A 27479-nucleotide genomic window follows, 5' to 3' on the forward strand; every position below is an offset into this window, starting at 1 on the left:
CAGCACGGACGGGGCAGCGGCCGGACGCGCGTCACGCGTGTGCGCGGGAGACCTTCCGGCGGGCGGCGATGGCGGCGGCGCTGTGGGACTTCGGCGTGGGGGACCCGCGGAAAGGCGGCGGCGACAGCGGCGAGGAGGACGGCGAGGACGATGGTGATGAGGAAGGAGGAGACGGAGATGCGGGAGGGTTCACGCTGGACGAGGTGCTGCGCCTCGGCGGCACGAAGGTAAGGGACGGGGAGGAGGGAACGGGAGCACGTGGTGGATGGGACTCCCCATCCCGGGACGGGCCCTGGGGCGGAGTGGGGGGGGGCGAGGTGTGTGGGATCCCACTCAGATATTGGGAATATGTTTTGTGCTCGGGGGGTGGTGAGGCACTGGGACAGGTTTTCCTAGAGATGGTACGGATACCCCATCCCTTGCAGTGTTCAAAAGCCACTTTGAGCAACCTAGTCTAGTGGAAGGTGTCCCTGCCCATGGCAGGGAGATTGGAACGAAATGGTCTTTAAGGTCCCTTCCAACCTAAATCGTTCTGGGGGAAGCCCTTGGGAGTCTTGAGAGAGCTCGCACTGCATCTGCCCATAACAGCTGTGCATTGCTGCCCACAGCAAGATTACTTGATGCTGTGTGCCGTGGACGAGGAGGGCGAGATGGTGGATGGCGGCAAGAAGGACACGATGGATGACCTGAAGGAAGGGGAGCTGGAGGCGTTCATCAGCTCCCTGGGACTCAGCAAGTATGCAAAAAGTTGCTTGGTGGAGGAGGGAGAAGAGGATGAAGGTGGCAGCAAGGAGAAAGAGAAGCCTCCAAAGAAAGAGAAAAGCAAGAAGGAAACTAATCCTACTTCACTAGAGGGGAGAAAAGAAAAAAAACTCAAGGAAAAGGCAAGCAGTGTGAAAGACAGCAAGAAGAAGCAGTCTGGTGGTGATCAGGGCCAGCAACCTTCAGCAAAGAAAGAAAGACTGGAAGAAGATTTTGCATTTCATGCTAGGCAAGCAATACTGATCAAACCAGGGGGCAAGTGGTATGACCTAGAATACACCAATGAATTCTCTCCAGAGCCACAGAATCAGACACTTCTGTCCCAGTATAAGGCCCTGGCCCAACAGCTGTATGAACATGAGACAGACCTGTTTAAGAACAAGACAGACTATCAGAAGGGGGCCTCTTCAGCATGGATGAAAACTGTTGTTTCCTCGGGTACCTTGGCTGACAGGATGGCAGCGATGACCCTTCTCATCCAGGACAGTGCTGTCCACAGTCTTCAGTTTGTTGAGAACCTGGTAAACCTCATAAAGAAAAAGGGCAGCAGGCAGCAGAGCCTCATGGCTTTGGATACTTTCAAGGAACTTCTCATTTCAGATATCTTACCAGACAATCGAAAATTGTGGTCTTTCTCGCAGCGACCGTTTAACAACATAGTGAAGATGTCGAGTGGCAACAAGGATTCCAGAGACAGACGGCTGATACTGTGGTACTTTGAGCATCACCTGAAACTGCAGATAGCAGAGTTTGTGCAGGCGTTAGAAACACTGAGCCATGATTGTCTGACAGCCGCGAAATCCCGAGCTCTGGCAGTTGCTCATGAGCTTCTCTGTAACAAGCCTGAGCAGGAGAAAGCTCTATTGGTCCTGCTGGTGAATAAACTGGGAGACCCTCAGAACAAGATCGCCACCAAAGCCTCTTATCTTTTAGAGACGTTGCTTCACAAGCATCCAAATATGAAGGGAGTAGTGTGCAGTGAGGTGGAGAGGCTTTTGTACCGGTCAAACATCAATGTGAAAACTCAATATTATGCCATTTGCTTTCTAAATCAGATAGTCCTCAGTCACGAAGAAAGTGCATTGGCTAACAAGCTGATAACTTTGTACTTCTGTTTTTTTCGGAACTGTATTAAGAAAAAAGATGTTGAATCCAAAATGCTCAGTGCTCTCCTTTGCGGGGTAAACAGAGCTTACCCTTATGCTGAGACAGGTGATGAGAAAGTGAAAGAGCAAATGAACACCTTGTTTAAAGTTCTGCATCTTGCAAACTTCAGTACCAGTGTCCAGGCCCTGATGTTGCTGTTTCAAGTGATGGACTCTCAGCAGACTGTGTCAGATAGGTACTATGCAGCACTATACAAGTAAGTGGCAGGTTTCCTTTTTTTATATAAATTTCATTTTATGAGATAGTCACCATTAATTTAAAGTTGTAGAAACACTTATTTTGCTTTTAAGGTCTTGCTAATTTTGTGTTTAATTGGCTCAAAATTTCTGATGTTTTGTATGAGCTGGAAGAAAATGTATGTGATTTCTTTGACTAAACATGGGGATAAAACAAAAGGTTAAAAGGATAAAACAATAGGTCCTGAGAACACAACATATGCATTTCATCCTTTACCACTCTTTTCTGGTGGCAGTTTTTTATTCCAGATAAATAAATTGAAACTAATTGATAACTATTTCTTCTGAAATCACTTTTACAAGTATTAGCCTGTAAAGTAAATAAGCCTGTAAATAGTCTAAAATCTTTTTTTTTTTCTTGTTGTGAGGAGGGGGAATATTTTGTTAACGAATTCTTTAGATGATTTAATTTGTGTAATTGGAAAACCTCATATTATAAAAGAATTTTTTTTGTCCCGTCTGATTGTTCAGACTCTTTATAGGATCTTTACAGGTTTCTGTTTAGTTGATCAAAGGGAAGCTGCTGTTTTTTTAAAAAGGGATCTTAAGTTCCCCCAGACTGTGGAATGTATTTAAGTGCCTTACTGTACCTGACAGCCTGGAAAAAATTGGGGTAGAAAATGAACCTGCCAGTACATACATCTGGTCTGATTGTGAACCATGCTGATTCCTAACCATTTTCTTTCTATTTTTTTTTTTAATATCTCAAATTTTGAAACTGTTTCCAGTTGAATTCAGTTTATTTATTTATATTTTCTTTTTTTTTTTAATCTTCAGTGTCTCATATGTAGGCAGATATATTACACAGCTGTTGACAGTTCAGGTTGATCATAATGATTTTGAGTATTGGGGAACAAGCTGTCACTGGTCCTTTAGATGGCACTCTGAAAAATGTAGATAATTGTTGTTAACAGCAATTGTTCTCCTGCCTGCATTATGACAATCAGCAATATTTTCTCCTGTGTGTTCTACAGGAAGCTTCTAGATCCTGCCTTAGCAACCTGCTCAAAGCCATCCATGTTTCTTAACCTTGTCTATAAATCTCTGAAGGCAGATGTAGTGTTACGGCGCGTGAAGGCCTTTGTGAAGAGGTTACTTCAAGTCACTTGTGGCCAAATGCCACCCTTCATTTGTGGAACCCTGTACCTTCTGTCTGAGCTTCTGAGAGTAAAACCAGAGTTAAGAGTCCAGTTACAGGATCATGTGGTATAAAATGATTTCTTTATCTCATTTCTTTTTCAGTAAGAGCTATTTTTATAAGCACCTTTCCCTGACCTGTTTATTAGTAACCTGAGGGTTTGCTCAGATGTTGTTTCTTGAAGTGGGGAGGAACCATCACATTTGTGTGTTCAATTTTAAGTCCTGTATCAAGGACAAAAATCTGTATTTCTTAAACATTGGCCATCATTTACGTAGATTTTTGTAAGTAGCTTAAGAGTTATATGTGCATTTCTCTAAAAAATCAGAATAAATGTGGAAAGGAAAAGCTGTTATCTAACATTTTTTGGGTTTTAGGAGTCAGATGATGAAGAGTGCTTTAAGGATCAAGAAGAGGCTGAAGAGGATGAGGAAAAATTTGTGGATACAGACAAAGAAGTAAAAGATAAAGAGAGAAACACAATGGAAAATTCTGCAAAAACAAATAATTCAAATTCAACAGCCTCGTGGGTGCATCATTTGAATATGGGAGGTAAATTAGCAAGAAAATGTAATTCATTTAATGTGTAACATTCTGTAAAAGTGACATGTTGATCAAGAGTTGTTTTAAGGTTAAGTGACTAAAACATTATTTTAGTTTTTAAATTGCAGTTTGATTGAAAGCAATCAGTCAGAATAATTTATTTCATAGCTAAGCAGTGATGAAGAGACTCTGACTAGTGTATTTCACTTTATGCAGTTTGTAATAAGCAAATATTTGTTTGTAATAAACACATAAATTATGCCTTAGCAATAAACAGGCTTGGAATTTTTTTGCTTCTGTGTTCAAACACCTTCAGAGCCATATATCCAGAGTTAGCATGTGTAGCATCTCATTTGTCCAGCTTTGAACCTGTGCCCAGTTTCACTCCTTCCTGAAGACCTTTTGGAACAGGGCAGGGCGTTTTCAAGACCTTCCTTAGAAGCACGTAGGAACTTAACCTGTGCATACCCCTGATCATACACTGGTGAAGGACAGCTGAATGTAGCCTTTACCTGCTGCCAAATGAATCTATGGCCTGCCCAGCTGAGAATGATGGGCAGCATTGAAATGAAAATAATACTCTTGTAAAGTTGCCTAAGAAAATTTAAGATGTTTTCCTCTCCTCCGTCCCTCAGGCAGGAAGACTGGAACTTCGTATGATCCTATGCACCGAAGTCCTTTATACTGTGGTGCTGAAAGTACAAGCCTTTGGGAACTGAAGAAGGTACAGCATTCTTATCTGGGTGTTACTGTCTTTCTTAGTGTGGCCCTTGTATTAAGAGAGGAAAATGAACCTGGTTATTCTTGGAGTAGCTCCCTCGATAACATAACAGAAAGTTTAAAGATGATATGTTGTTCAGCTCTAAGCTTGTATATGTTCCTTACAATGCTGATATTCTGGAGTAGGGAATAAGAATTTTTAAGTGGAGATTTGGACAATAATAGTATTTCTTGAGTTTTGGATCTTAATTTTGATCACTGAAGCTTTTTAGTGTTGCATTAAATAAAATTGTAAGTGAAAATGTATTTATTTAACACAAAGAAAAGATTAGAACTAGATGTTCTTCAGTTGTTCAAGGGCAGGGCACATCAGCCTTGCTCTACTATGTGTATCTGCATGTTATTTGATGAGTTACAGAGTGGTCTTATGACATAGTGGTGTTGTCAAGAGTCTGATATGTCAACGTGAGTAATGACTGCATTTATTTTTTTAAGTAGAAATAAATAAATGATTCATGTTTTTCAGCTTTCTGAACATTTTCATCCATCTGTGGCCCTATTTGCAAAAACAGTTCTAGAAGTAAGTAGTCTTTAACTTTGAGGTTTGATTTTTTCATGGTATGTGTCTTCTGCTGTTAGAAAAAATGCATTATAAAGTCTCCTTGCACTCTGGGTAGATTGCAGCTCTGCAGAACTCTACCATAAACTCAAATGCTGAGCCTTTCATGGAATTAAAGTATTTTGGGCAAAGAAGACTGCTCACAAAAGTTCTAACTTGGTAGAAATGTGGGTATTATATGATTCTTAAAGCTTTATTAGAGTTTTTATATAGCTTTTAATGTGACTTTTTTTTTTAAATGTGCAGAACCCTAATGTAGGAACAAATTCTTTTTTTAACACTGTTGTGGTACCATGCCCAAAATACTCAAACCTGCACAAATACATATTTTAAATATTTATTTTCCATTTGAATGTGCGGTGTCCAAATGACGCTATTAACTGCTATTAGCAAGTACATTGCAAGGCAGTTCATCGCTGAAACAAAGCAAAGGAGGTGTTTTTTATTTAAGAAAATCTAGAAATTGCAACAACAAGAACCAGATCAGGGTTACGTGATGTAATATCCCCAAGTCTTTTTCTTTTTAAAACTATGGTTTAATGTTATTCTTGAACTGATTGACTCTTCTGCGTTTAGATGCTGTGTTTCAAAAACGAAGACCTTAATGTTATTTGGTTTTTCGCTTCCTTCAGGGAAATCACATTCAATACTCCGGGGACCCTTTGCAGGATTTCACATTAATGAGATTTTTGGATCGCTTTGTGTACAGAAATCCCAAACTCAGTAAAGGAAAAGGTATGCACTTCTCTGTATATATTAGCATGTGATCTTGATTATAGATGCTGTCCAAATTCTCATTCTCTCAGATTGCCCTTGCCAAGTAATCAGAGTGCATGTGGTGCAGGAGGAGTGGGATCAGTCTTCAGGGCTGCAAGAGAAATGTCTGCAGCCAGAACCAGCTGGTAGTCACGTACTGCTGACCCTCACACTCACAGTGCAGAATTGCTGACTGCAGGAATAAGCAAGTGATAGGGGAATATAAAGACTGCAGAAAGGTCGAGGTTGGAAAGGACCTCTGGAGGTCATAGGCTCCAGAGAGGGCCACCTAGAGTGAGACCATCTAGAACAGACTGTTTAGATGGCTTTTGAATGTCTCCAAGAGTGGAAACTCCACTGCCTCTCTGAGCAACCTGTGTCAGTGCACAGTTGCCTTCACAGTGAAAACATGTTTCCTGATGTTCAGATGGAGTCTCCTGTGTTTCAGTTTGTGCCCTTCATCTCTTGCCCTGTCACTGGACACCACTGATAAGTACCTGGCTTTTCTTTACACCCTCCCTTCAGGTATTTATATGCATTGATGAGAACCCCCTGAGCCTTATCTTCTCCAGGCTGAACAATCATAGCTCTCTCACACTTTGCCCACAGGAGAGATGCTCCAGCCCAGTCCCTTCACCAGCTTAGTGACACTTTGCTTGACTTTCTCCAGTATGCTCATATCTGCCTTATTCTGGGGAGCCCAGACCTGGACACAGTGCTCCAGGTGTGGTCTAATAAGTGCCAGGAATACTGTCAGCCTTCTTTGCTGCAGGGGCACAGTGCTGGCTCACAGTCAGCTGTGTGTCCACCAGGACTACCGGGGTATTTTCAGCCAAGCCGCTTTCCAGCTGGGCAGCCCCCAGCATGTACTGATCACTGGGTTTGTTCCTCACCTTTAGTGCAGGACTTTGCACTTCCCCTTGTTGAACTGCAGGAGGTTCCCCATTTGTCCAGCCTCTTGAAGTCATATGGATGGCAGCACAATGAACTGGTGTAGCAGCCACTCCTCACATTTTTGTATCAATAGTAATAAAGTAATTTCTTTCTGATTTATATTATGATACAGAAAACACCAGCAGTGTGGTAATGCAGCCAAAGAAGAAGCAGTTTATGAAAGATATGCAGAATCTTGCAGGTAAGTCAGCTGCTTTACAGTTAAGATTATGATGACTAAAAAATTCTGGGTTGGTTGTTGTAGACATGTTATCTGCACTGTCTATGCTGTCTGTTGTAGCAATAGAAGAGAGTTGTGTCTGTCAGGAGTACAGTGGTGGTGCCTGATGTTCAGGATCAGGTCTCATCTTCTTGTAAGGGTGTATGGAATCTCCACAGCTGAAATTTTGGATCAGTGAATCATTCTAAGAACAAATGATGTAGGGAAAGGCAGTTATCCTATAGCCATTTTTACTCTATTATGATTGAAAAATTACTTAAAATCTCAGCAAATTGATCTGTATAATTATTTAAATCACATTAAGCTCTTTTATTAAATGATATGGATTACTCCATACAATGCCACAGCTGCAGCTGCAGCTATTGTTACGATTAGTGTAAGGTACCTTTGGCACTGTTATTTTGCTGAGAGTCTTCCTGCTTCCAGAAAGAACCTGCCTTTTCCCTAGTCCCACTGTTTCCAATAATTAAGAGCAGGATTTGGTGGTAAGAACCAGCAGTTAAAAATCAGGGTAAACCATCATTAAAACCTGCAGCTTGAGGACAGAAGAGGTATCATCTTCTGTGGTAGAGCCTCTGTAGCATTCCCAGGGATGTGCTTTCCTCTGACTTTGGGTCTGTTGTGTAACACAGAGGTTTTAGTTATACAGATTAGTTGATGTACCTTTATGGCTGTTAAAACTTAAAGTAGGAATTTTAACCTAGAATGCATTTGAAGGTACAGTTTATTTGTCACATTCTTTAGCTTATTCTGAATTGAAGGAGCAGACTGAACATTTAGAATTTGAGGAATTTAAATTTTCTACAAATGAACACTTGATAACAAAAATTTGGATATGTTAATATGCAATATGCAATTGTTGCATGTAGCTGATCTCTGCTGGGGTTTAGAGAGCTGAGATTGCAAATCCTCTGGTACCTTCTAGTGTTCATTTGAAGTATCTCTGTGAATGTGCTGATCTGGTTTCAGAAACTTGGACCCTTGTCACTTAGAAAATATTATAGTATATTCTCACTGAGATAATTAGTACCTCTTTTTCCTTTGATTTACTTCTGAGGAGGAGGAGGAGGAAAGGGGAACGTATGAGGGTAAAATTCTTCTCCACAGGGAATCCTAGCTGGTCTGCTGTTGCAGTGTCATATTTTGCCGCAGTTCCCCAGCAATGGAGGCAGGTTGAGGCTCGATCCCTTCCTCAGTGTGCTCAGCTGGTGCACGGTCCTGCCCTGCAGCTGCTGACAAGCATTTCTACTGCCAGGAGTGATGGGCAGAAGCAGTTCCAGCGTTTTAGTGCATGACAGCAAGTTCATCTTACTTCCTACTTTTTTTTCCCGTTTTTGTTTTAAATGCATTCCTGCTGTAGGTGATTGTAACCCCCCCCTTGCTGATATATAACTTAGAACTTAGTTAGGGCTTTGCCTCTTCTGTTTTTCCATGGGGTCTCTTCCCACTGAAGTATCAGTATATACACTGAGAACTATTTGAAGAGGTTTTGAATGAGCTTCACTTTATTTAACAGATGACCCTGGGTATCTGCGTACTTCTGTCTGTGCATGCTGTTTAACCTCTCAAAAGAGTAACAATCATTTCAACTTGAAGTAAAATCAGTTCTTTTTTTGTTTTTGCAGTCAACAGTAAGGAATTCCGTGCCAAAGATGAAAGCAAAATCCCAGTGGATGAAGTGTTCTTTCACAGGTAATGAAATGCTTGTGAATGTTCATTTTAAGTGTTGGTTTTTTACTGCAATGCCATTAAAACCCACTACATTTTCAAGTATTCTCTGGTATTTCAAGTATTTGCAAATTTTGATTGATTTGAGTGACTTATGATGATAGTGCTTTTCTGGGACGTAATTTTGACATTTGTCGAAAGTGATTAGGAAAGAATATCGCCTATGAACAAAGGCAGTCAGGGCTTGTAGTCTAAAGTCAAGTAAACATCTTGTGGGTTGTAGTTCTTATGCATTAGAAGTATATTTAAAGAAAACTGGAATATACCTTGTTTACGTTATTAGCATCAAAGCTTATTAGAATAGAACAAAGCAAAAAAAGTCAAAGGAGCTACTTTTCAGAGTATTTATTTTTTTATTACTCATAGTTCTGTTTCTCTGAATTTCCTTTCAGAGTATGATACACAAATGCAGTTACAGCACTAAAATTGGATTGATACACATTTGGCAAAGACTTATTTTTATTAGATCAAAATACTGGTTACCTGTGAGTGTCTCCTTAGGAAATTAGTGTTTGAATTAACTTCATTTATTTTTTTTAATTCCCTTAGAGTGTTTTTGTTTGGTTGGTTTGTTTTGTTTAATATATTCATTGCTGTAGGGACCTTTAAACATTTTTGAACTGTCAGGTTAATGGAATTTACTAATTTTAATTAATTGATATTATAATATTGAGGAATATCTTATTAATAAATAGTGGTTTTAATTTCGAGATTAAAGGAGAGCAGCTTAAAAATGTGCCCCTCTCTGAAAAGTTAACGGTACTGTTGCAATGAAGATTACTGAAACTGAGATTACGGATTTAAAGTCACCTGTACAAAGTACTCTTTTGTATGTGATCAAAATTGCTTTCTGTGTTTGGTAGTTCTTCAACATAAAATGAAGGTGAAAAAGTGTTTTAAAATAGCTGACAGAAGGTGAAACTGTGCACCCAAAAGAAAAGGGCTATAGGAGAAAATTTAATAAAACTTGAGGGTCAATGTCTTTTATACTTTTCCCCAATTATATTCAAGTTGCACTTCATCCCTTCTTCATTACTGGTCTACAGCAAATTTTTACATCTTTCTTGTGCCCTTTCATGTTAAAAATAACTTCTGGCACCTTTGGCCAGTGAAATTTCATTGTTTTAAATCTTACAGTAGTGACGGACTGTTTGAAAAACAAAGGAAATATATATCTCTTGATTTTAGGTGTGTTTGAAATCATCACAGTTTTCAACTGGCAGCATACACAGGAAACAATCTGCAGGTGTTTTTTTTTTAAAGTTATCATAAAGATCCTCACCTTTAATTTTGTGTCTGAGAGCTATACATTATTTCAGGTTTTATTCAAAGTTCGATAAGAAGAGAGAGAAACAAAGGCGTCAGGATGATGAAGAAAGTGTGGAAGATGTAGATGATGATGAATTTGAAAGAGTATTGGGTAAGGCTGTGTTCTTCCTTGCAGTAACTATCCCAGTATTTCCTGCTTTTTCAGATTATTAGTTTATCCTTTTTGTAGTTCATATTGCATAAAAGAACAAGATACAGGAATATGGAAGTGGAAGAAAACTGGCTTTCCAGTTGCCATTCTATGTTACTGCAGCCAGCAGTTCCTATGATCCATTGTGCAAGCCAACTGGATGGCCATCTTGTAAAAGAGGTCTTGCTCACACCACTCCAGTAGTCAACTTGTTTGAATGGTTGGAAATCATCTGATTTTGAGCTTAAGCTCATGAGTGGCAGTTCATGCTTTTTTTTTTCTTTTCCTAATGTAGTCCGAGTAACTTTTTCTAGCAGCATGTAACATTTGCTTCCATTTTTTCTTTGCTGCTTGGCCTTTTTCAATCTTGCTTACAGTTTCTCTCATAGTTTCTAACATATTTTATGAGGTTGTTTGTTCAGTAAGGTCCTTGATGTACTTCTGCAGTAGTCTTAGTTCTTCTTGTATCATGTACTTTGTTTGCTTTGGAATTGGTGTGTGATTTGTTCCAGAATCTAAATTTCCTTGTGTACCACAAAACATCTCTTATTTTATTATTTCATATTTTACTTACACAGTAACATATGCATTTTGAGAAAAGAAAATGCAGTTAGCTCTCCATAACTGTTTTGTACAGTATTTTAGAGAATTCTGAATTCTCATAGCAGGGTTCTTTCTTAGTGACTCAATTAATAGAGTCTTTGTTATGACAAGAATCTGTTAATAATTGCATTTGTCTTTGTACTGTTAGTATCTCTAATGAAAATTTGCTTCATATATTCAGGACCCTCTAATGTTAGTATTTACTTTTGGAAACAGAACAGCTGTAATTTTTCAGATTATTTTTTTCATTTCCTTTTTTATATAGCAAATTATTCCAAAGTGAATCCTGTGATAGGAGCTTTCAACCTCTAGTCTGCTTGCTTTTCTTAAGAAATTATAGTGGATACTTCTGATCTGAAAATGAACATACAGATTAGCTGACAGGACATTTGCTTGGGTATCTTAATTTAGTTTTTGTTCTATCTGACTTGGTGCAAGTGTTTGAGACTTCTGATATCCCACCTGCTGACTAAGTTTGTATCACGGGCCAGTTGTCTGTCTGTTTGTGTCTGTCTGCTTCCCATGTCATCCAGTTCTGGTGGTAAATTACATCCTGGATAAAATAAAACTTCCATTACTTTTCAAAGAAAAGTATTTTTCTCAGAAAAAGTTCATTTAGCTTTAGGTAACTATTTTGTGGATTTTTTTACTACAGGAGTATGAACCTTTGGTATCACTGGTGCAGATCATATAAACCGTTCCGGAACATGATACCTAAACATTAGGTATTTTGCAATGATAGAATCATAGAATGGCTTGGATTATGTGAGACCTTAAAGATTATCTAGTTCCAACCACCCTGCCATGGGCAGGGACAGCTTCCACTAGACCAGGTTACTCAAAGCCCTATTCAATGTGGCCTTGAACACTGCCAGGGATGGGGCACCCACATGTTCTCTGGGCAGCCTGTCCCAGTGCCTCACTACCCTCACAGTAAAGAATTCTTTGCTAATATCTAATCTAAACTTACCTCTTTCAGTTTGAAGCCTTTCCCCCTTGTCCTGTCACTACATGCTCTTGTCAAAAGTCTCCCCAGCTCTCTTGTAGCCCTTTTTAGGTAGTGGCAGGCCACAATAAGGTCACTCCAAAGCTTTCTCTTCTCCAGGCTGAATAATCCCAACTCTCTCAACCTGTCTTCATAGGAGAGGTGCTCCAGCAATCTAGTGATCTTTCTGGCCCTCCTCTGGACTTGCTCCAACAGGTCTATGTACTTGTTGGACACAATGACTTAAATTATATTTCTTTACTTGCTTTGCAGTAATAATTTATTTTCTCCCTAGATACCTTTGAAGCTGCTGATAATGCCGTTATTGACCAGGATGACCTTGATTTTGCTGGGTAAGACTTCAGATTGGTTCTTACATCTCGTTTCAGTAGAGATGTGCAGAACTGGATAGACCTTTTTCAGAAAGACTCAGACTATCACCTTGCAAAAAAAGGCAGTAGCAGTTGAACACTGAGTAATGCTGTTTTTCTGCATATCCCATAATGGATCATAATGATCCTGTGGTGCTTATGGTTTGCTGGCTTGACACGTGAGAGACCTGTAGTATATTATTTATACAATGGAGTGACCCAGTAAGCAAGGTAAAATCTTGTTTTTCATTGTCTCAGGTTTCTCTTTGAGAAATACCAAGTACAAAAGGAAGCAGTATGAGGCATAATGGTTCTACTGCTTTAAGGACTGGTTCTAACCAACACAGTAAATAAACATGGTGGAATACAGGGTCACAGAGCTTGGTTCTTAGGAAGTTAGCAGCTTCATCAGTTATAGAGTCATTTTGGTTGGAAAGGACCTTTAAGATTATAAAGACCAATCGTAAATTATTAAGAAGGCTCTTTTTTTACTTGAAGTATCTACAATGCAGCTTTTGAATGGGCACAGAAACTTTTCCTTGAGGTGACAGGAGAATTGAAGTCTAAACTAGTGAAATCTGAAAATTTTTATGATCTAGAGTGGTGTTTAGTAGAGCAGTTTGTGTGTTACAAAGACTTTCTGAAAAGGAGCAAAGATAGAATACTGCAGCTGACATTTCTGCTAATTTCAGAATAGTATTCTCTCCATAACTTCTTAAAATGGTTGACTTTTATAATACAGTTCTCTATACTAATGTTGAGAACATAACCTGAGTGCATAATACATATACCTTAGGTCTCAGCCTACATTTACAGTAGTTTGCAATGATGTTGAACTTTTCTACATGGTGCTTACCAGTAGGTAGATGTCACCTAGATCTAAACAGTATTTTGCTGGATGAAGTGCTAAGCTTGTTACATCTTTCTTTAGTAATATAAAAAAGAAAACCAAAGGCAGTAAGAAAGGCAAAAGCAATGAAGAATCTGGTGCTGACTGGGAGGATTCTGATGATGAAGATGAATTCAGTGATCTCGATGATGAGGAAGTCTCCTTAGGAAGTATGGACGAAGACTTTGAAGATGATATGGATGAAGAAGGAGGTGTATTTATGGATGTGTCTGATGATGGTAACAACCTAGGTAAAGTACCATTTATTACAAAAAACAGGAAAAAAAAAGCCATAAAAATATGTTATCTAATATGTAATTACACACGTAAATTCTGATTTAGTTACCTAGGTGGGGAGTCTGGATTTTAAGCAAAGAAATGACAGGTCTTTTTCTAGACAATGAAGTCTTAAGAGAAATATTTCCTGACAGTTTCCTGGGCAAGAGTGGGATTTAGGCATCTGTGTATAAAAACTTGCAAATGAGACATGTTTCTTTCATTCTGAAAACACTGGCAGTAACAAAAGTAGCTTTCTACACAAATAACTGGCTACAGTAGGAGAAATATTAAAAGATCTCAAAGAGAAAAATAAAAGAATCTCGTAATTAGTAATTTTCAAATTTCTTCGGAATCTTAATGTTGATTTTTTTTTAGATGAGGTAACTTTTATTTAAAATGCTGTCTCACAAGTAACAGCTTACTCCTCTAATACAGCTGTGCACCCAAATTTTTATTACCACTATAATAACTGATTCTTGCACCTGCATGGTTTTATTTTTTCAACTGAAAAGCAGAGTTTACACAGAATACAGTGTAAGTGGCTGGAGAAGCACAGATTAATGGAATATTTGAATGACTAACTAAAGGCTACAGAAAGATGATTCAGGGTAGAGGAGATAAACTGTTCATATAGCTGTTAACAGATTAATCTTTTTTCTGTCAGATCCAAACAAGAACAAGCAATTGAAGTCTGTGAGTAAAAAGGGCAAGAGAAAGAAGGATATGAATTTTGAGGGATCACTGAAAGGTAAGAAAACACTGCCATAATTTCCATCTGATAAAGCTCAGTACAAATATAGAGTCTAAAAAACTGTGGAATTGGAGGGTTTTGCTACAGTAGATTATCTACAGTTTTGGATCTGGATTCAGATTTGAATAAACCGTAAATAAAAAGGAAGTTGTCCTCAAGACAGAATGGTTAATGCTGAGCGACAATTTGCTGTTGAAGGAAGGGAGTTGAAGGAGGAACTTCTTTAGAAGGATGGAGTCGTTCTGGTGGTTTGTGCATCTGTTACATCTGATGCACGGATTTGTGCTATTTAGTTCTCAGAAACTTTTCTCTCTTTTTTTTAGGGGAGGTGGAGAATAAAGGTTTCTAACACAGCTATTTTAGATGGTCTCATTAAATAAATTTTAAAAATTAAAAACATAGTAACACTTTTTTTTAGTGTCTCTGTGAACTTGAAATTCTGTCTCATATTTTGTTTAAAGGATCAAACCGAGTAAAGAAGAAAAAACTCCAAGATGCTGGTATACTGGCATCTGCGGAAGAGGTGAGTGTGACTGGTGCTTAGCAAAAAGTGATCAAGCATTTTACCTGCTTCTTTGTAACAAAATACAAAATTTTCTCTCTTTAAAGTTTGGCTATCTGCTGGATGAAAATGCCGGGTCCAAGTTTGACAACATTGGAATGAACGCCATGGCCAACAGAGATAATGCAAGTAAGTGCATGCTGCAAACAGCAGATAGTTGTAATGCTGGTTTACTTCTTTCCCTTCAGATTCTGTACTTGAAAAGATGGGCCATCTTCAACTGAAATACACAGTCAGAAACCACACAGTTGGCACAGTAGCTCAACGTCAGAAAGACATGACGTAGTTTCCTTCAGCTGCTCCTAATGCCAGCATTTCTAGCATTAGAAAAATACAAATCAGTGTCTAAAACTTTGAGATGGTAGGATTTGTTTTGTGAAGCGAAAAAACCTCAAAATTTTCTCCAAAAAAAAAATGTTCACTTGCACTTTATTTAAACATTTATAAATACAGTAGCCAAGTTTTAACTTCTACATGATTTATCTGTATGGCACATCACGGTAAGACGTATCCATCGGCTCCTTATTTCTCACCTTCCCTCCTACAGATGTCAAACAGATCCAGTGGGAAATAGAGCGTGACAAGTGGCTTCACAACAGGGACGTGAAAAGCATCATCAAGAGGAAGAAACAGTTCAGGCACAGAGGGCTGAAAAACAAGTACAAACGCAAGAAATCAAGAAGATGAACTGGACATTTTGATGTGGACATTTTAAAAATAATTATTCAAAACCAGTTTTTTAATTAATCCCACATTTTTCTTACTTCAGTTCTTGCTGCTTAACCACGTCATTTGGTCATTCTCCCTTATGCCATGAATTCCAGACCATTCATTGGATTTGTAATAAACTGAAAAATAGGAAAATCTGTGTCAGCTCTAAGTTAGACATACCTGAAGAAGAGCCACTTTGTGGCTAGTTTTATTGGATATACACCCCTCTAGTTCCAAGGTCTCTATCCAAAAGCCTGACACTCCAGCCATGCCTATGCAAAACAATAAACATTTCTGCAGTGTCTCCTGGAGTATTAAGCAGTAGTAACATTGGTTTTATAAATTAAGATGCAATGGAAGCGTCAGCCATCCTTCTGAAGCCAACAGCTGCAAACCTACCTTCCAGAATTGATGGAAACCTCTTCTGCATTGTGTATCTGAAATCTGACAAGAAAGGTAAATCACAGTTACTTTCCCAACATACTTTAAGGTAATTAAATGCACTGTTTTTCTAACTAGATTAGTTTTATCTAAATTTGTTTGAGCTCTTTAATTACAGCCACCACTATGATCTGAATTTATTTTTTAAGATCATATCACAGACTCTATTGAGGTTACCTGTACGTGCAGCCCCATCATCAGTGTTTTCTGAGCTTCCTCACAATTGTGATAACCAGCTACAAGCTACAGATACACAGGAAGCTGAATGCCTCTCACAGACAGACATGCAAATCAAAACTGGGAAAACTGCTTTGTTCCCTTACGCAGCTTTAGGTATTCAGTGAATCCTTCTGTGGGCTGCTCTGGCAACTCAATAGGAAATTATGATACCTTTATGCTATTCTAAGGATTTACAGCAGCTCATAGAAGGATCTTATCCATTCTATTGCTAGAACAAAGAAAGCAGTAAAAGCCTCACTCTGAGCTCACTGAGCTGTTAGATGAGCTCACTACACCTTACAGAACTGCAATTTAAGAAAATCTACCTAAGCATATAAAAATTAGGATCTAGAACTGAAAAGCAGGGAAAAATAGAACCATGAATGCTCAGCACCAAGTTACCACGACACGTTGAAACATCTGTTCTCCATGGGTTTGTTATATATTTCTTTAATAAAAATGCAAAGAAAAATAGCCAAACAGCCCGACGTCATCTGAATCTCAAAAAACAAATGCAAATTGATGTAGTGTAGGCAAAGTTCAGCTTGAACTTTGCATAAAGACCATAATACTGTTGAAATGGGTGGACTCTTACCTGCCTGGCCAAAGCACCAGCTGCCTTTTGGCAGCAGGACAGGCACTCTTTTACTGCAGGGACACAAGTCTGTCAAGGTACTGCTGCACCCTCCAGAGCCCTGAATGCAAAATAAGGCCATTGCTCTGCAGAGCAAAGATCCTTGCAGTAATTAAGCTGGTGCTTGGCTTATTTCTGTGCTCCCTAGGCATGGGGGTGTGAGTCTGAGAGACTTGAGGGACTGAAGCTAAATAATCTGGAAGACAATGCTGGCTGCCTCGTGCCAGCCGGGTCTGTCCTCAGCCTGGGAAATGTCAAATCCCGGAGACCCAGACACAGGCAGGCCGTCCCTTCATGGGCTCAACACCGAATGCCCGAAGCAGGACCAATCAACTCCTGCCTCATTTGCGGACGGCCTCTGTCCTTTTTAAGTCCTTAAATGAGTCCCTGCTGTTACTGTAAGGAAGAGGAGGATTCGGCTTTGCTCCTGGTGCGGTCGCGTGCTGCCCCCCAAAGGATTCCCCGCGGGCTTGGTTTTGTAAAAACTAAAATCGCTGCTGGTTCTTCAAGACCTGGCCTCAGGGGTCCGCCCAGCGAGCCACTCCTGTGCACCTGCACTCACACGAGCCGGACTCCTGAGCCCAGACCGGTAGGTTTTCCTTAAAAAGCCCGGGCGGTGCGCGGTTGCTCCCGCGGCGGCCGCCGCGTGGAGGAGCCTCCCCTGCCCGCCTCCCCCTCCCCGCCCCGGGGGTGCGACCCCCGCCCGCCCCGCCGCACCTTGGCTGCGGTCCATGGCGCGGTAGAGCAGGAGGGCGCCGAGCAGCCCCGCCGCCTCCAGCAGCAGCAGCCCCTTCACGACGCGCCGCGCCATGGCCCGGGCTCAGCGCCTTCCGCCGCCGCCCCCGGTAGCGCCGCTCAGGCGCCGCCCCCACCTCCCGCCCGCCCGGCCGCGACATGGCCGCCGAGGGGCTGCGGGGGCGGGAAATGCGGGATATGTAAAAATTCTCTTAAGGCAGGACGGATGTCCCCTGATGTTTGACCTTCGTATACTTTCAGGCTTAATCAAAAAGAAAGTAGATTTAGTTCGTAAAGCAGGTAGCAGCTAACAACCTCTAAGCGATGTCCATGTTGTCCACAAAAATTGGATTCGTTACCCAGAGTGAAAAAGGCAATAATTACACACTCGAGAGAGACATTGATTATTTATGTCAGAGTTGCACAAGCCCAGGTGCTCCGGTAGTATTTCATAAATCAAGCACACTGACTATCAAAGCTTTTCACTATTTATAAATTTAAGCAAACAAAGGAATTAGCGTACATTGGCTGCAGGTTACGTAGTTCTGTTATGAACTAGTATTCTGTCTTCCACTTGTTAATGATTCTGTTGCTTCCCACACTAACTAACCTACATGCTCAGTCTTTCTCTTCTGGGTTGGTGGGTTTCTTGGATCAGTGGTCCATGAGATGATGGTCACAATCTGCCCCTGCTGGAATTACCTTTTACCCAGTTGGAGCAATATCAGCACAGTTGCTGAGTGGTCTTTATTAGATTTTTCCTCATCTTGCCTTTTCCTCATTCTGCCAAATGTCGTGGCCTGTAAATTCTGTGTTCTTTGTGTCCTTTATCAGTGGTACGTGCTTCTTCCCGAGCTTTGGGGTCTGAGATCACTGAAGCATGTCAAGCCCCAAACTTTAACAAGGCAATTCTACCAACAGGTGATTTGTTTTTTGAACACATGGACATCACTTAAAACTTGCTTGTTAGCTGCTCTCTGTTTCATGGGTTGAATCTCCCTTCTTGTTTATTAGGCTTGAAAGTATATGAAGATCAAACATCAGAAACATCCTTTCTTAAGAATATTTTGCATATTCCACAATTTGTAACACCCAGGTGTTAGAAAGACTAATTATTTGTTGATAGAATTACCATGTTAAGGTTTAGGGTTCAACATCTTTCAATGATCTCAGATCAATGTGGACTAATTAGTATGAGAAGTGAGAGAATCATTAATCAATAGATGATAGGATACTGATTAATAAGAGAACTAGGTAACTTCTAGCCAATGAACATTAATGCCTTTGTTTGCTAAAATGTATAAATAGTCAAAAGTTTTGATGGTGGTTGTGCAGGTTCTGTCACCCAGCACCCCTTTCTGCACAGAACTGTAAATAAATAAAATACCTCGACTCTTCATGTGAATTGGCCTCTTGCACACTGGGTGAAAGAACCTATTTTGGGACAATGTTCTGGCTGCTGGCAGCAGGTCCCACTCACCACCGCCTTTCCCTGCTGCCCGGGGGTACCCTCTGTCCTCACCTCGCTGTTTTAGGCAACACATGAGCAGGCAACACAGCAAAGGGGCTGGGCCAGGTCTTGTTGCTCCATGTTGAGGGTCCTGAGCAGGTGCCCCAGTTGGGTGAGGGAGCAGCCCTGCACGGTAGCACTGCACTTCTGCATCACCAGCTGGTGGAGGAGCAGCTCAGATCCTTCTGGGAGCCAGCACTGGTCTGTTCGTGTGTTTTCTTCCAGGTGAAGGCACAGTGAGATGCATCAGGCTCACAGCTGTAAAAAGGGATCCTAATTTTATCATGGAGATGTGAAAAAAACGCCAGTGCCATACAAGATCTCAATATTTAATTGTTTTTACCATGAAAAAGGGCATTAGTGCAGACAAGCTCCCATAGAGAGGTATTCAGAACCTCAAATGGCAGCATTCTTTCCCTCTCAGTAGTGTTCTTTCTGTTTTATAGTTTTGTTTTCATTGTTTTTTAGTATTCGTATTGCTCTTAACTCATATTATGGGACTGAATGTATTGCCAAAAAAAAAGCTCTTCAGATTTTTCTTAATAGGGACTTTATTTTCTTTGTAAGATGCTTCCCCCCCCCTTTAATGCTTTGTAAGATAAGATATAATATTTTTGCTGCTCATTCTTACAGGGTGATTCATTTTCCAAGTCTATTTTCCCTGGTGTCTGAGCTTGCAGGTATTGCTTTCACTCTGAGGGATTTCTTAGTAAAGTAATTCCTACTCTGAGGATTTTAAGTGGACAGGATCAACCCAAGCATCAGAAGCCTAGGGTTGTTGGAGAAAATATGGACCTAGGAAAGGAATTCATTGCATGGGCAAATAAAAAAGGAGGGAGCTGGCGCAAAATGTGAAATGTACATCTTTATTTTAAGGAGTCCATAATTCCTTTGGGCTTGGGACCAGACTTCTGCTGGACCCTATAAAGACCTGAAAGGTCATTTGTCGTATATTGGCACTGGCTTTTATTTCTCACAGACTTCAGACATGATGCTGATTGCCTCTGGTTCAGTAATTCAGTAAACCTCTTGCACTCAGGGAGAGGAAGCAGCAGATAAAGAAAGAGATCTCACACTGTTAATATTGGCCAGTTTGTGGTAGGTTAGCAGGGGGAAATTTTACCAAAGACCACTGCTGGTTATTCAGTAGGAAAAGGAGTACACAACTCCCTGGTTTTCTGAGGAATACAGCACCTTCTTACCTGGCAGGCCCTGGTAGAAAAGCCTGTATGAGAGGTCTCACAGAAGAAATAGGAAAGCAGGAAGGAGAGAAAATTATACATTTGTGCAGTGCAGCGTAGTTACAATCTGCAGGTAAATATTTTTGATTTTTCTCCCATTTGGATATTTGCTTTTATATTTTCAAACTGTGCTAAATAGATTTCTTGCCCTAATTTCCTATAGCTTGCAAATTGTAGGGAAAAAGGGCAAGACAAAAGGGTAAAGAATGAAAGGGAAAGATTACCTGCCCCAGTCTGAAACCAGAAATTTCTGGGCTCCTTCTTGCCCCTTGATGTGACACTCAGACTCACCAAGCCATAGTGTCACCAGGCAGTAAATAAAAATGTCTCTGCAGTTCTCTTTCCCTCTTGAACCTGGGAGCCTGGAGTCTGGCTTCCTCTACCAGCTTCATGGGTGTTTTCTGTGCAGGGCTCGAACTCTTTGGCAGCATGAATGTGGCTGATGTTCGTAGAGCCACTCACATAGAGCCCATTCAAAAGCTTTTTTCTTAAAGCTTTACTATTGCCCTCGTTCATTTTACTGATTAAGTATTATGAAGGTTAAATTACGGTAATGTCTCATTATTTTAAAGGTTTCCCCCAGCTCAGGTGTGTGTAGTAGAGAGGAAAACTGATGCAAATAACTATTTATGAGGTAGGGGTGAAGGACGGTGGAGCTCTAGGAGTCAGAACTTGTGAGAGATGGATCACATGGTTGAGAAACCAGTAAGAGGATTTAGAGATTAGGAAATTTAGGTTTATCAGTTGTAGCTTGTCATTAAAATAAAATTTGTTTTTGTGCACATCTGGGCAGATGTGGGCACAGATTTGGAAACTCAGTGATTTTGTCTCTGTACATAAATGGGAGAGTGATTTAAATGATATGCATCATACAATATCATATATAAATATGATATTGGGTGGTTTATAAATGTGATATATGTATTATTATGTGTACACATTGTATATACATTACTGTATAAATGACATCTATCTGCTGCTTCCATCCAAGCATCCTGAGGCACTTTATGTAAGATAGGGTGGAATTTATTTCTGCCTGGGAATAACTTTCCACTGAAAGCATGAGGTTAAAGCTGCTTGCACTGTGTGTTCCATATTAGTGCATCTGGCAGCTGTGTTCACAGGGGATTCCCCACAGGAGGCAGTAGCAGCTCCACAGCTCCATCTTGGTGAGCTCCATGGGAAGCCCACAAGGACACAGGGAAGGTGCTGCGTGTCAAGGTGAACACACTGTTCCCTTGCTCTGTCCTGCCAGCAATCATCATAGCATCAGTGGGGCAAATGTACTTCATGGAAACCTTGGGGAAGCTGACTCCATGGCACAGCTCCAGGAGCTGGCCACAGGCTTAGACTGGAGTGGGATGGGGTATGGGGGAGAATTTACTGCAAGATCCCTTCCAAAGGGTGAGGGGTGGGGAGGATGCGGGTGTCCTATGGGTAAAAGCTCTTCTAGCACTTGTTCTGGCATGTGCTTTATGGAGACAGTCACAGGCACAACTGAGGACAAGCACCGGTAGTGCCATCAAATAGGTGACACCGTTTTGTCCTTGACCCAGGGCAACAGAGAGAGGCAAACACTTCCCTCAGCAGAGGGGGTGAAGCTTCTTGCTCATTCCTTCCTTTTCCTACCCAGAACCTTCCCATGTTTCTCTCTGTAAAAGACAGGAAAGCTCCCTTTATCGTCTGTCACTGATTGTTTTTATGAATATATGAAAAAAATGTAAAGTGCGTTGTTGAATCAGTTCTGCCCCCAGTGCTTTCCAAATACTAACTATTAGTGAGCCAGGAAGGTCACAGTTAAGAAACTGTCAAGGATCTTGTTAGTGGAAAACATTATTTTGTTTAGAATCATTTGAGTGCTTTAGTGTTATTTGTCATCCAATGAGTATTATGCTGAATTAAACCACATAATTAGGAGGCTCTGAGATCTTATATAAACCTCTGATATGTTTTATTTTGTTCTTTGGGTTTCTTGGTGCAGGCGTGAAATGGCTTATCCAGATTTTAAGTGATTTAATATTTACAACTATTCAGAGTATGCCTGTAAGTGCAGAACTACAGTTTATTGAATATGGAGATCCAGGCAAATATCAGGTTAGTGAAAAGAAACTGTCGAACCTCTAAAAATCTGTTGTTTTCTCTTTCCTGCACTCCCACACACAAGTTATTAAAATGAAGTCATGCAGCAAGTAAAGATATTTCTCCTCAGAGGAGAAAAAAGATAATCTTGGATGACTAATGCCTTTTGATTAGGGGCTGTTTCACACAGGCGACTCTCACAAATCATTGCCGCACCTGTGTAATAAACCTGTTCCCACTTATGGTTCTGATTAATTCTAAAGAAGATGAAATAGATTCCATCTCCAAGGATTTTGGTAACACATCTGAATTATTATTGCCTCCCCAAGTCTATTTTCAAGAACAAAGCTAAGGTGGGCTTTTTTTCTTTTTCCAAGAACAAGCCTCATCTCTCTCACAGCACCAGTGTGCAAGAGTAATTTTTGGGCCATGTCGTTTTCTTGCACCCAAGCTGGTGGCACTGGGGGAAAGCTACTTGAAGACAGTGGCAGTCTGTTGATGCCTGGGCTGTCTTTGCACCCCTACCATTTACAGTAGCCATAGGAGTGCTGTAGTTAACATAAGCAAGGGCAGATGTAGAGCTGTTGCAGTGCTCTGAAATTGATGGGGTGTCATGATTTTCTTTTTTATGCTACTCTTTTCTGTGCATGACTGTGGTGGGAATGAATGTGGCAGCAGTATCTCAGGGACATTGGCTGTCTCCTTGCAAAGAGTCACGTGGTTAAAACTCAGTATTTCTGATACTCGGTCACTGAATAGTGGCAGATACATAGCACTTACAAGATGCACCACAGATGAAGGAAATAATTGATTAAGGGAGGGAGGTTTTTTCCATGTATTATTGGTATTTTTTCCTGGATGAGGCAGGAAAAACTAAAACATGTCTAACAAAAATATTTAATGTGTTTAACGTGTTTTCAGAAGTGTTTACGCTTCTCTGAGGACTACGGTCTCTTAAAGATTTCAAGAACCCTAATGCCATACTTTGAAAAAATCAGAGATGATTGTAACAGCTGTGGTTTTCCAAAGGAGCTTTTCCTAGCAGGGGGTTGGCAAATGGCTCCTTACTATTTGCCAGGTCTTAGTTATGGGATAGTATTCAAGGACAATATTACAGTATTTCCAGTTACTTCTTTTTATGACATAGGCAAACCTTAGAAGTGATAACAAGGTCTTTATTATAATTATGTTATAATTTTGTTCTCCATGTCTTAACTAATAAAATATTTTATAGCCCCCAGTATGTTATTGGTTGCAGAATGTTTGGTTATACTCTCATTTTGGTTGCCAGGGTAAATAAGTGATCTAAAATTGTTGACTTTTCTCCTATTCCAGATAGTAGTGTTGTTTCAAAACTCTAAAGATACAGCTGTTTCTTTCATTTTGCCATTTCCACAACAATGTGACAAACATCCCCAGTTACAGCTCCTGGAATGAGTTCTTCTCAGGATTAGTGAAAGAGAATGGTATTGTTACAGTTACTGATTGTAGCTGCAAAAGCAACAGAAAAAAATATTTAAAAAGCATGTAGATGGGACCAGTGGGAAAACAGCTGTGCTGTAATTAGTTTACTGATGGTCATATGTCATGATAAAGGAGGCAGCTGAATGCCAGAAGGGGGAGAATGTCCAAAAGATGCTTTGCTTCTGGGTATTTTGCTCTTCCAGGCAAGGGTGAGGGAGTTGCATGGCAGCTGGACAATGGCGTTGGGTCAACATTCTGACATTTAGTGGTGGAAAAAATGTCATAGATCTGAAGTGTTAATGAAATGGCAGTTTACTGTGTTTACTCTTTCTGAACATGAGGCCAAAAACTTCATTAGCAACTCAAATTTTAGATTTAGACTGATGTCAGGCTTTGTCTTTAAGGAGATGGTTGCATGACAACATAGTAACAGAAGGGAAGCACATGGTGAGATTCATATTTATGTGTGGAAACCATTTACCTACAGAAGTTCAGAGGAAGTCTCTGTCACTCTGTTACACAGTACAGTGTACCATGGAAAGGACAGGCTGTTCTGTTTGTCTGTACTGACAGGCAACAGAAGGCAATTTGTCAGTCAGAGAGAAAAAGGTATGAAAAGAAGGTCACACTGATGTTTTTTTCTCTTCTTTACAGTTGGCTGGGGATCCTGTTTTGATCATGGAGTCACCTGGAACAAACACATTGAGGATGAGAATACTATGGTCATAATATGAAGACCTGAAACAGGTAAAGCAGATGCTGTGTGCTGACAGGCAAAACACATCTGAATCCATTCCTTGAAATCTGCTGAAATGAAGAGGAAATGGCATGGGTTTCTGAAAGAGCAAAATCAAGTTGATTTTAGCAACAGGTTGAGTTTGGCTATACAAAAGGAGTGCTCCAATGCAACATGGAAAACATCCAGTGAAGGAAAATTTATATTGTCTGTAGATGATGACAATGCACATCCCAAGTGGGTAACCCCCTTTTTTAGGGGAAGAATATTGCATGTCCCATTTTCACTGTATTACTTTCAGAACCTGACTGCCAGTGTAAAGCAGATAGCTGAATTCTTTGGATTCTCCCCAATAACTGAACAGGTCCAGGCCATTGCAGAAAGGGACACTTTGCAGGCAGTGAGAGTTAAGGCTCGGGAGATTTCTGATGCCGTTGGCTTGATTCTTTTTTGCCAAGGTAAATTCGTTTGTATTTTGCCAGAGTGGTGAATGGTAGATCTTTATCTTGGGCAGACAGGAATTTGGATCAATAGATGGTTAATCTTTATGTATAATTTTCAAGGCTAGGTGTTGTTTAAGAAACACTGATTGTACTTCAGGAACCTCTCACTTATTTCATCACAAGGGCCTATGTCATTCAGTAAAGCCCTGTATAATATGATTAGCATAAGTGCCCTACAAGTAGCAAACCCTTTAGTCAAGGTGTGCACTAAGCACCAACTAAAACAAAGAATAATTTTATTTTGGCTTCTGTGAGTACTGGGGATAGCCTGGCACTTGGTCTACAGGATGCCTCCACAGATTTTTCTTGGGTTTTCTAAATAACACTTGTGATTGCTTATCATGTATTGATTGCACAATCAACACGTGGAATCCACACACTGCACAGAGTGATCTGTGTCTTTTAGCCATGGATCAGGATAGAATCTCAGACAACCTTCGACTGTGGGCTCTCCAAAATCTGGATTAGAGGTAAACTGCAGTTTAGGGCAGTGTCTGATTGCAGCTCACAAGGCTTTTGAAGTTAAAAGCCCCATCTTTGAACTTTCTGGATTGGTTTCACAGCTGCTGGTCACCTTTTATAGTCTTCTGCAGCTGTGCAAAGCGCATGTCAAACTTATGAAGGCAGAACAGTAGCTTCCTGTGGTCGCCTTATGTTTACATGCTGTTGAGGACACCAAACATAAGGCAAACATATGAGTGTATTCTTGGGTCAGATATTTTTTTCTAACAGGAAAAAAATTTTAAAAAAATGGATTATCCCTAAGTATGATAATAAGAGAGAAAAGTTAGTCTTTTGTTTGAGATTATACTTTTTGGTCCTTAGAGTCAAGGGTAATAATTTACTTGTCTTCATTTTCCAGGTGTTTTTGGAGACTGGAAGATTCTTTTCACTGAAGAAGCTGAAGAAGGATGCCAAATTCTAAGTGTGCTTAGAAGGAATTAAGCTGGGAGTGAAGTATAAATATGATGGCTATTGTAAGGCCTGAACCTCCTTTACATAAAAAACCCCACTAATGTTCAGGCTGCTTTTCATTCACTTCTGTTTCAAAACAGAAACCAGGACAATATCTGATTTAAAAATTTTGAATATATTTGCAATATGCAAACCTATTTCTGCTGGCCTAACTCAAGAAAGCAATCCTTGCCTGTGCAGTTAGTATCACTGAGGTCACTGGGTTCTCTTAAATGACTTGTAGCTCTTTGGCCTCCCTTGTTTTTAACACTGATTTTTAGCTTTAATTTCTTGTTACCCAGTAGAATGCTGTGTGAAATATATATGTGGTAATTAAACATGCTGAAATCACTGGAAATGTGTTCTGTATGTTGGAAATGAATATCCAAGGGATTTTTTAAAACAATCATGAAGTATCATTTTGATTCTTAATTTTTAAGTTCGTAGGATTCATATATAATTTTAAATTCTAAGTTCATAGTGTAAAATGAAATTTCAGAAAGTTTTGTAGTTGTCTTTTGCTACTTTCTGTGTGCTGACAAATGTAAGAGAAAGGTAAAGGAACTCAGTGGTGAAAATTTTCTCCCCATTTCAGCAATATTATTTTTCTTTCCTCTGATAGTGTGAGGTCACTGGAAATGGAGCCTTTTCCTGGGTTGTCTGGGTTTACCTGTTTTTGCTTGGGTTACTTTAAGCCTAACTGTAGTCCATATGATCTCATAGCTAGGATGTGGATTTTTCCTGGATGTCTGTCTGGGAGCTTTGAAGTGTCACAGTCCGAAACAGAATGACTGTCCTTTGGTGAACCCAGGAGACCAGTGTGCACAAGACAGTTTAACACTGAGTGGTCTCTGCCCTTTTAGGCTGAAGCTTTCCCTTGGGACGCTGGTTAAACACCAGTCTTTGGCAGCTGGTTGTTTTCACCACCAGAGTCATTTCTTTATCTCCAAAAATTAGGAATACAAGGGAAAAAGTACTCAGAGAAAGAATATGTGTGTAATGGACACACAGTTACTAATTTAACCAGCAGAGAAGGTTACAGTCTTCCTTCTCATAGTTTGTCAGATTCTCTTTCATAAATAATTGCTTCTGGTAGGTGACTTGGCAGAAGGACTGTTTGTTACAGATATATTGGGTAAAAAATATGCCTTAGACAGGCTGAAAACTCAAGTGTTGGGTACTTGAGGTGTTGATAAAAATGGACTCTGTGAGACCTTCTGCTGCACACTTTGTTAGCTGATGGTAAACACAACAAACTCTCAGCCATTCACTGCTGATGAGAATCCCCTTCTAAAAGTTTGCCAGTGATGGGAATGATTAAACAGCTTAACTTCAGTTCATAGTTTGGAACATCTTGTCATTTTTTATTTAAGTCTCTACAAAATCTTGTTTTTCTGTCTTTCCTGGCACATTACCTTTTAATTTTCTTAATAATCTTTTTATGTCAACAGATGCCCAGACTTGTATTCTAATGTGTCTTTTTTTGTTAAAGTCCTAACACTGATCTGAA

At 40.2% G+C, this 27479-nt stretch overlaps 2 protein-coding genes across 2 annotated transcripts; both read left to right on the plus strand.

Annotated features, from left to right (window-relative positions):
* Positions 1 to 37: 37 nt before the first annotated feature.
* Positions 38 to 16573, plus strand: CEBPZ (CCAAT enhancer binding protein zeta). The gene is made up of 16 exons (XM_051783311.1): positions 38 to 227; positions 609 to 2125; positions 3140 to 3371; positions 3681 to 3855; positions 4482 to 4570; positions 5093 to 5146; positions 5818 to 5920; positions 7008 to 7076; positions 8741 to 8807; positions 10163 to 10263; positions 12186 to 12243; positions 13193 to 13401; positions 14094 to 14177; positions 14642 to 14703; positions 14790 to 14871; positions 15290 to 16573. The coding sequence occupies exons 1-16, from the start codon at positions 69 to 71 to the stop codon at positions 15427 to 15429; spliced, it is 3201 nt and encodes a 1066-aa protein (XP_051639271.1). The 5' UTR covers positions 38 to 68; the 3' UTR covers positions 15430 to 16573.
* A 983-nt stretch (positions 16574 to 17556) lies between these two features.
* On the plus strand, positions 17557 to 26353 carry SULT6B1 (sulfotransferase family 6B member 1). The gene is given in 10 exon segments (XM_051783506.1): positions 17557 to 17782; positions 22215 to 22327; positions 22576 to 22665; positions 23648 to 23695; positions 23697 to 23778; positions 24431 to 24503; positions 24505 to 24523; positions 24814 to 24970; positions 25878 to 25923; positions 25925 to 26353. Coding segments are annotated over 10 exon segments (933 nt in total). The 3' UTR covers positions 26004 to 26353.
* The last annotated feature ends 1126 nt before the right edge of the window (positions 26354 to 27479 follow it).

The sequence above is a fragment of the Manacus candei genome, unplaced genomic scaffold, assembly GCF_025592945.1.
Source record: "Manacus candei isolate 608988 ecotype Guabito, Panama unplaced genomic scaffold, ASM2559294v1 h1tg000017l, whole genome shotgun sequence".
NCBI classification, from domain to species: domain Eukaryota; kingdom Metazoa; phylum Chordata; class Aves; order Passeriformes; family Pipridae; genus Manacus; species Manacus candei.